Source organism: Micromys minutus, assembly GCF_963924665.1.
Source record: "Micromys minutus genome assembly, chromosome: 15".
Taxonomy (NCBI): Eukaryota; Metazoa; Chordata; class Mammalia; order Rodentia; family Muridae; genus Micromys; species Micromys minutus.
The window spans coordinates 3575930-3585719 of NC_137984.1; the positions used below are offsets into that span (position 1 = coordinate 3575930).

At 43.4% G+C, this 9790-nt stretch overlaps 1 protein-coding gene across 1 annotated transcript in view; it reads left to right on the forward strand.

Moving 5' to 3' along the window:
- The window catches only part of ENPP3 (ectonucleotide pyrophosphatase/phosphodiesterase 3), a 64571-nt gene extending 60121 nt beyond the window's left edge, over positions 1 to 4450 (forward strand). The window contains exons 24-25 of the mRNA XM_080929520.1: positions 1639 to 1795; positions 4271 to 4450. Coding sequence (XP_080785646.1) covers positions 1639 to 1795; positions 4271 to 4441 — 328 coding nt within the window. The 3' untranslated portion in view covers positions 4442 to 4450. The remainder of the gene's footprint in view (positions 1 to 1638; positions 1796 to 4270) is intronic.
- The last annotated feature ends 5340 nt before the right edge of the window (positions 4451 to 9790 follow it).

Sequence of the window (9790 nt, forward strand, 5' to 3'; positions counted from 1 at the left end):
AAATCAGACTAAGCTTACTGGAGTAAGTTTCACAGATACAGTGGAAAATCCACAAAATAGTCTCAACAGAGGAGGCAAATGGAGTTCAGTATAAAGCAGTCCAGACAGACTGCACACCTTCGTACTAAGCCCACTACAACAGGCTGTTAGGAATTACTGTCCCCTTTAGTGTCTTCCAGTGCTAAGCTTTTCCAGAAAGACGTCCCATTGCTTCCTTATCAAAATGTCACAAGGATAAAAACAAACAATGGTAGGAACCCAGCCTAGAGTCTGCAAAGCTCCGGTTTCTATGGACACCTGATAACAGGTGTACAGCCTCACACTAGGTATACAGCCTCACACCAGGTGTATAGCCTTACACCAGGTGTACAGCCTCACACCAGTTGTACAGCCTCACACCAGGTGGACAGCCTCACACTAGGTATACAGCCTCACACCAGGTGTATAGCCTTACACCAGGTGTACAGCCTCACACCAGGTGGACAGCCTCACACTAGGTGGACAGCCTCACACCAGGTGGACAGCCTCACACCAGGTGTATAGCCTCACACCAGGTGTACAGCCTCACACCAGGTGTACAGCCTCACACCAGGTGGACAGCCTCACACTAGGTTTATAGCCTCACACCAGGTGTATAGCCTCACACCAGGTGGACAGCCTCACACTAGGTGTACAGCCTCACACTAGGTGTACAGCCTCACACTAGGTGTACAGCCAGACCTGTGTTTTTCCCACTCTTTCCTATCACTGTTCTTCATTTGAGGTCAAAGGTAGCACAGGCTGGCCTTGAACTCAGTATGGTGCAGAGGATGTATTTGAACTCCTGATTCTCTTGCTTCCGTATCCCCAGTGCTGGGGGTGGAGGGATGCTACCACACCTGGATTTTGTTTGTTTGTTTAGTAGATTCTATGTCTCATCATTTGCTAATCCTAACACATATTTTTGAGAGCTCTTTCCTACACACTAGGCAGTTTTCAAAGCATTTACACAGGCTTTGTTTAATCTACAAAACAACTTGATGTCAGGTTCTAAGAGAGGTTAAGTGACTTGTCTGACGGGTTTGGCAAAGGCAGAAAGGAGATGCAGATAGTTGACCCCGAATCAGTCATATGTTGCTGTCTATAGGAGCTCACAGGTTTCCTTACCTTCAACTTCACTCAAAACTGTTAACTACGTTCCTGTTTGTTACTAGGACAACCAGCACACTGTCAGTTGTCTGGGTCTACCACCAGGTGGCCCGTGTGGATACCTCCACATTACAGTTGTTTAGATGAGGGTCTTAGGGGACAGATGATCCACGCGTGCAGCAGCAGTGCGCAGACATAAGACAGGATCCTTTGTGTCCAGCACCCGCCCCACTGGAGGACACCCCCGTGGGAACACGGGAGGCAGAGTTCCATGGGCTCTCTTTGTATTCTAATGGTTTGCTATGATGTTAGGACGACCGTACCATAGACTGTGACTTGAGCTTTCTGGCTCACTGACACGGAAGTCATACATGATAAAACTAAACATAACACACGGTCTGTCCTTCCCACCTGGTCCTTTCAGTGCTCCTCCACCCTGCCTTTTCCTTAAAGCTATGAAATCAAAAAGACATTTGTATTAATATCAAATCGCTTCAACTGTGTTTTCAGATATGTGCCTGGCACTGACGTTCCTATCCCAACACACTACTTTGTGGTCCTGACAAGTTGTAAAAACAAAACCCACACACCCGACAGCTGCCCTGGGTGGCTAGATGTCCTGCCCTTCATCGTCCCTCACCGGCCCACCAACGTGGAAAGCTGTCCCGTGAGTATGCTTGGAGAACCTGGGGCCAGGAAGCGACTCTCATCTCATCTGAGCTGTCAGAAAAGCCGCTCTACCTAAAACATAGGTTTCTTCTCTTTGTAGAGATCTATAGATGTATAATCTATAGAATACTAAACACAAATCTGTGTATGTAAACAAATATATATATATATATATATATATATATATATATATATATATATATATATTTGTGAAAGTCAGTGTATTTGATACTCACTAGGGTAATATTAGTTTTTTTTTCTGGACACAAGCATTGAAATTCTACACTAAGGTTGACATTAAATTAATGTTTTCCTAAATGAACATATAAACAAAAATTCTGGCACCTTAAAGCATGAAATGCTAGATTCGGTTCACATGTGTGTATGCATGCATGCATGTACAGAAGAGGGAATTAAAATGCAGCAGTATGGGTGAGACATTTATAATGATGAATGTGATGGGCTGAAAACAATGGAGACTTAGGGTAATAACTGCCATTTCATACTGGTTAAAGGCATGGAGACATAGGGATCGTCTTCTACAGCCTACAAGAGTCAAAACTAACTAACTGTAGGTTTATGTTAAGGAGATACAGGATGGGACAGTGGAGAGGTGGGCGGGGAAAGAGTCTGGAGGAGGCGGAGATTCAAGCAGGAAAGGAAGAAGCGGACGAGTATGTTTCAGTGCATCTCTAGCTTGATGAGGTTGTTATGATTATTTCTTAGGGTTTCTAATTTACCTCTTCTGGATGGGTGGTTTGTATCTGTGTCCATCAGTTGGACGCTGAGGGTTTGTGGAATGAGAATTTAACATAGAAACCTGCTTGAAAAGTTGATGATTGTGAGTCATGTTTGTACTGGGCGGTGGATGACAGTATGTTAATGTAACTTGCTGGGGAGGTTGTAGGCCACCAGGGACAGAAGCAGCAGAGAGGGTGGAGCAAACCGCATGGGAAGGAGCCAAGTAAAGAGGGCGGTTTGCAGATCCTGTGATAACGTCCAGGTGCCCTGCACTAGAGCAGCGTCCGCGGAGTGTGACCACAGTGCCAATAGCAACAGAGAATTGTAATATTTACCGCAGCAATAAAGAATGCATATTTTGTAGTTATAATTACATGTGTTTAATAACTTAGCAATTTCACTTATATGCTCTTAAACAGGGGAGAATATCCATAGTTATTCATCACACTATTACTTATAATAGGAAAAATACCCCATCCTATTAGTTTGTTAATTTTGAAAAACTGAGTCAAATTGTAATGAAGGAATATCAGAGGCTGCAGCTAAAACAGATTACCCATCTAAATCTCCATCCATCATTATGGATAGATCATAAAATTGGCCATGAATGAAGAATAACTGGGGGACACAGCACTCACAATGCCCTTAATGTAAGTGTGAAAACAATCCAGCTATATACCGAATGCTGATGTGTAGTAACAGTGTAAAGACTGTTGGTTCATACTGACTTATGCATGTTCGTAATGTCAGCTCTGAACCTAGGAACAAAAAAAGATACTACCTAGATGGTATTTCTTTTAAAATTTTGCATCTAGGGCCTAGGGAGACAGCTCCATCGATAAGCACTTTCCAGGCAAGGGGGAAGACCTGAGTTCACTGTAGATGGTGTGCCATACACACGCAGTCCCAACACTGGGGAGGTTGGGGTGGGAGGATTTCTGGGGCTTGCCAGCCAGTCAGAATAACCCAATCACTGAGTTCCAGCTTCAGTGAGTGACCCTAAAAATGAATGGGGAGAACTGATTTATGAAGAAACTATCAGCATCTGGTCTCCACATGCATGTGCACACATTCACACACATGAACACGTATGCACATTGTCTTAGTCAGGGTTTCTATTCCTGAACAAACATCATGACCAAGAAGCAAGTTGGGGAGGAAAGGGTTTATTCAGCTTACACTTCCCACATTGCTGTTCATCACCAAAGGAAGTCAGGACTGGAACTCAAACAGGTCAGGAGGCAGCAACTGATGCAGAGGCCATGGAGGGATGTCACTTACTGGCTTGCTTCCCCTGGCTTGCTCAGCCTGCTTTCTAATAGAACCCAGGTCTACCAGTCCAGGGATGGCACCACCCACAATGGGCTGGGGCTCTTCCCCCTTGATCACTAGTTGAGAAAATGCCTTACAGCTGGATCTCATGGAGGCATTTCCTCAACTGAGGCTCCTTTCTCTGTGATAACTCCAGCTTGTGTCAAGTTGACATAAAACCAGCCAGTACACACATCCACACAAACTTGTGACTGAAGCAAGTTCACAGAGAGTATGGGTTTAAGGTGAACAGCATTTCCTTTTGGACTTTAGTTTGATTAGACAAAATTGAGGTGTGTCAGATGAAGAGCCAAGGAAATAAAGAAAAAAAGTCACAAACCAGATACCTAAGTAGTAAAATATCTTTATGACAATGAAAAGATTCACCATGAGGAAAATGGCTTTGTGTTTCATTTTTCAGGAAAACCAAACAGAAGATGTTTGGATTGAAGAGAGGTTTAAAGCACACGCTGCCCGGGTCCGAGATGTGGAACTCCTCACTGGCCTTGACTTTTATCAGGAAAAAGCACAGCCTGTTTCTGAAATTTTGCAACTGAAGACATACTTGCCCACATTTGAAACCATTATTTGAATGGGTGTATAAAGCCATCTGACAAAACGGAGACATTGCCTGTCAAAGAGATTATAAAATAAAGTTTTCTATTTTTCCTTAATCCGTAAAGTCCTATTATATGTTTTAATTATAATCTTAATTTATTTCTATAAACATTAGAAAAAAAATTTATTTCATTTTATTTGTTCTTCTCCTCCCTTCCCCTGAGTATATACACACACCGGTGCTGGTGCCCAAGGAGGCCAGAAGAGGGCGTTGGACCCTTGGAGCTGGAGTGGGTGCAGCAAGTGAACTTAGACACAAAGCTGTCATCCCAGCCCGAGCATGACATTTTATGTGCTGAAGTGATGCTGTGTTCTACAGAGAGACAGGACTCAAGCTGGACACCCTCCCATATGTCCAGCCGTGAAACTCGTAGATAGAATCCCTTCCGTGTTCCTCTATTCCAACATGGCTCCAACACAGATACAATTTCTGGGTAAACATCTAGCACTTAGGTTTGCACAGAGTTAGACTTCTCTGTGCAAACCTAAGTGCTAGATGTTTACCCACCCTGAGCTACATGTAGCCTGGGAAACCAGTTTACCTGCAGGATCCTCTGGTAATGGCTAAATGGTAGAGTGCTTGACCTAGAAATACCAAGGCCAGTCTGAGGAACGGTTATGTAAAGGTGTGCCTTCCTTCCATCCCTCACTTTCATTACAGAGAAACACGAGGATCATCTGCTGACATGTACCTCTATCATGCACTTGGGAGGCAGGGGCAGGGGGATCACTGTGACTCTGAGGCCATCCTGGTCTACCTAGAGAGTTCTGGGCTGGCCAAGGCTACAGAGTGAGACCCTGAGTCATAAATAAACAAAAACCTCACACATATGCAACGCTGAGCCTGTAGCTCTCTGAGGGTAGCATGCTCACTCCACTATATTTATGGCTTGGGTTCAGTCTTCAGCGTGGCTAGCAAAAGAAAAAAAAAAGGGGGAGAGAAAACAAGGAAAAAGACAATGGGAAATATTATCCTGAAGGAATAAATTGTGATTTGAAGGACTAGGGACTCTAAGGGAATTGAAACCTCAGCTCTGATTTTCAGTATGCTATCCTTATTCTATAGGGAAATCTTACATTTTAAATCTAAAATGTAAACACTACCATACAATTATTATTTAGAGTATGAGATACACGGAAAAGCTGCAAAAAGAGCATAAAGTATTCTCGTATAACCATTTGAGCTTCAATTACGAACATTTAAGTCATTCTGTAAGGATGTGTGTATCATATGCGTATGTTATATATCAGGCAAACATGAAGAGAGCTTTATGACAATGTGTTGCGGTCATTTGACCCATTTACTCTCAACACGACAGTGCTTACTTCTCTCTCTCTCTCTCTCTCTCTCTCTCTCTCTCTCTCTTTTTTTTTTTTTTTTTTTTTTGAAGAATTATTTATTTTATGTATATTAGTGCACTATAGCTGTTCTCAGACTCACCAGGAGAGGGCTTCAGATCCCATTACAGATGGTTGTGAGCCACCATGTGGTTGCTGGGATTTGAACTCAGGACCTCTGGGAGGGCAGTCAGTGCTCTAACCACTGAGCCATCCCTCCAGCAGAAACACATGGTTGTTGATTTGTGTGGTTGTTACTGAACCACAGTGCTCCCATGGTTGAGCTGGTGCTTACAGACTCTGTTCTGTAAGCACAGCATTTTCACTGTGTGGTGTGTGAAGACTGTGGAGACCCTCACATTTATGTGTAGGTTGTCTCCGACATAATTACGGCAATGACTAACATTGCAAATATGCACCTTTCTGTGTTGGGACATGTATCTTGCAGGCGAGTTTCCTAAAACGGATAGTTTCTATGTCTACAACTTAAAATGAGTGCATTGCTACAGATCTACTTATCGGGCCTATTTTCCAATTCTGAGTTCAATGAGGCATGGTTTTTCAACCCATTCAAAAGTGAAATTTTTCATTTTGAAAGTGGTATATATTTGTTACAAGACTACTCATACTGTCTGTCTGTCTGTCTACCTACCTACCTACCTACTTACCTATCTATCTATCTATCTATCTATCTATCATCTATCTATCTATCTATCTATCTATCTATCTATCTATCTATCTATCTATCCTTCTATCTATCTAGTGTATTAATTAGAAAATTATACATTTACATATGTAAGTATTAAACTCATGTAATCTTATTGACCAGACCAATGTTTACAATGATTAAAGCCTACTGACCCATGGCCTTTGGCATCGCTCTCCTTTGAAACATAGTTTTAAAATATGGGGCGTAGGGGCTGCAGAGATGGCTCAGTGGTTAAGAGCACTGACTTCTCTGCTAGAGGTCCTGAGTTCAAATCCCAGCAACCACATGGTGGCTCACAACCATCTGTAATGGAATCTGATGCCTTCTTCTGATATGTCTGAGAATAGCTACAAGTGTACTCATATAAACAAAATAAACAAATCTTTAAAAAAAAATACGGGACTTAGGAAAATGTCAATTCATATTACCATGGCTTAGAAGCAAATGTTTTTTCCCCCAGATAATTTCTAACTTTTAGGAGAATGTGTTTTCAAGATTTAGAAATTCCTTTCTTAAAAATAAATAAATAAATAAAAGGGCATGGAAATAGAAAAGGGCTGGTTAGGAAGAGGAAGGGTCAGGGAGGGGCGGGGTCAAGAGAGGGTCATGGAGTTAACACGCTGAGAATACGTTGTACACGTGCACAGAATTTCAGATGACGTCCGCTCTATATAACGGATATATGCTCGCTTATAACGTGGAAAAAGAAAGCCCATTCTATCAGAAAGCGGAACTTACTGAAGCAAGCACAGCAACTGCTATCTGACGTTTCGGTGAATGACTTTTGCTTTGCAGCCTGGTCCCCAAGACCTGCGTGGCCATTGCTCATGGTAAGTGCCAGGCATGTGGTAATAATTTGTGCATCCCTAATAATCACGCCTTGGTCTTTACAAGTTGGTATTTTACTTTTATATAATAAAATTCAATAATCTCAGACAATGGGATTTTCCTCCTTTTATTTTTATTTTTATTTTTTTGACTGTTGGCAGTAAAATATGTAACTACAAAAACCTCAAAAGGCTTAAAATCTTGTTTTGTACAGAGTTTTGCCTTCATGTATGCGCATCCGTGTGCCACGTGACGCCTGGTGCCTGTGGTAGGTAGAAAGCATCCAAGAGGTCACCTGGAACTGCAGTTAATGATGACTGTGAGCCTCCATGTAGGAGTCTGGAGCCTTCGAAAGAGCCGCCAGTACTCCCAGCCCTGAGCCATCTCTCCAGCATCCTTGACAGGCTTTTTAAATAGATGGTATTTAACGCGGCTGAAATGCCTGCAGCGGGACAAGTAGACCACACGCCACTGGTAGTTTTGGTTACTTATAGTTCGGCTAATAGGCATATATAAAAGATATTTCTATGAGCGATGTGACTGAATCAGTATTACAGTGAGCCCAGATGTGGCACACGCCTTCAATCCCATCACTGGGGAGACAGGTGGACCTCTGTGAATTTGAGGCCAGTCTGGTGTACAGAACTAGTTCCAGTGCAGCCAAGGTTACACAAAGACACCAAGTCTCAGAATTAGGAAAAAAAAAAAAGGAATTGCAGTGAATTATCTCTGTAGAGAGGAGACTTTTCTAATGTGAGGGAGGCAGCTAAGGTCTTGGGAACAGAGTTGGAAAGAAGAGAAACTCTAAAGGTTGGCTTATTTTCTAAACTTAGTCTGAGTTTTGAAAAATGTATTTTCTTGGTGAAATTGTATCCTTAAAGAAACAAACACTCATGGTTTTCAGGGTCATGATTTGAGGATAAAGAGAGTCTGTCCTCCTGCAAAGACTTAGAGATAAATGTCACTGGTTTCTGATCCAGGAGAGAGCACCTGCCCTGGTGTGTGGTTGGGTAGACAGGTAAGGAAGGTGGGTAAAAAAAGTGTGCCTGTTCACATGAAGAAGTGTGTCATTAGCCACCAGTGCTAATGGAACCCGGTGTAAGAATTCTCACCATGTGTGGCTGTCTTGTGTACGTAGATGGCTTCCGGAGGCTGTGTTTATGCTGAAACTGGGCTGCTCTTAATGTCTACGTTCCATCTGGTTTGGGAACTTGAGTTTATTTCAAATTAAATTTTGCTTCACTAAAAACATCCTCTCGCTCTGGGGAAATCTCTTTCCTCCTCCATCCACACCCCCACATCACCATGGCTGTCCTCTGTTTACTTCTGGAGGGCAGGGTATGGGAATGGAAATGGATTATAAACTGAAACAGTTGTCAGAAACACAAACACGGCTCTTGGAGGAAATCACTTCCTCCTTACACTGTGTCTCTGGTGGACCACAATCACTCCCTCCATCAGGGGACTGGGATTTGGATAAACATCCAGACAGCAGCAAACCTCAATGACAGAGAATCGGCAATTTAGACTCATCCCAAACCCACAGGATGAGTGTAGCCGGAATAACAAGTGTGCCGCTGGATGTGGAGCTGAGGGCGCAGCTCCATCCTGTCCACCCTTTCCATGTTTCTGAGTGTGCAAATTAGGGCTCAAAGGTTTAGAAGTCTGGGGAGGCCACTCAGTATCTGCTGAACTAACGGCAGTTTCTAGGAGTTGATGAAATAATATGCGGCAATTAGTTGATTAAGAAAATTTCCCACCGACCATTGCGATTCCTTCCGTTTTGTCTCCTAACATGGCACCTGCCTTCTTTGTTGCTGATGAGCCCCAGAGACTCATCTAGCACAGCATCCTTGAGTACCAGAAGCCAGCAGTGCCTGGATCAGTTGTCCCAGACCTTCCTAACGCTGTGACTCTCTAGGACAGTCCCTCAGGCGGTGGGAACCCTGACCATAAAATTATTTTCATTGCTGCTTTATAACTGTAATTATGCTACTGTCGTGATTCATAATGTAAACATCTGCGGTTTTCGACGGTCTTAGGGGACCCCCGTGAAAGGGTTGTTTGACTCCCCAGTTGAGAATCACAGGTCTAGAGGCTATGAGTTCATCCCTAAGTTGCAGACAGTGGGGTGGGGTTAAATGCTGTCTCCCTGGTGGTGTGTGTGGTACAGACTTTAGCTTGTACAGCTGAATTTTCTCTTCTCCACAAGAGGTACCCACGGCACAGAGTGAGTTAGTGGACACAGGCCAGACACTGAAGGTATTGCACACGCTCCGGATAGCTGACAGAGCTCACAGAAAGAAACCAGGGAAGTCCCTTCAGCTTGGGTCAGGCCCAGTGTCAGCAGAGGAGCTGATGGTGCCTGCTGGTGGTTCCTCTGATTTGGAAGTTTGACTCCCCTACTTCCTGTACGATGAGTCAGTCCATCCTTGCTGACTGTGGCGG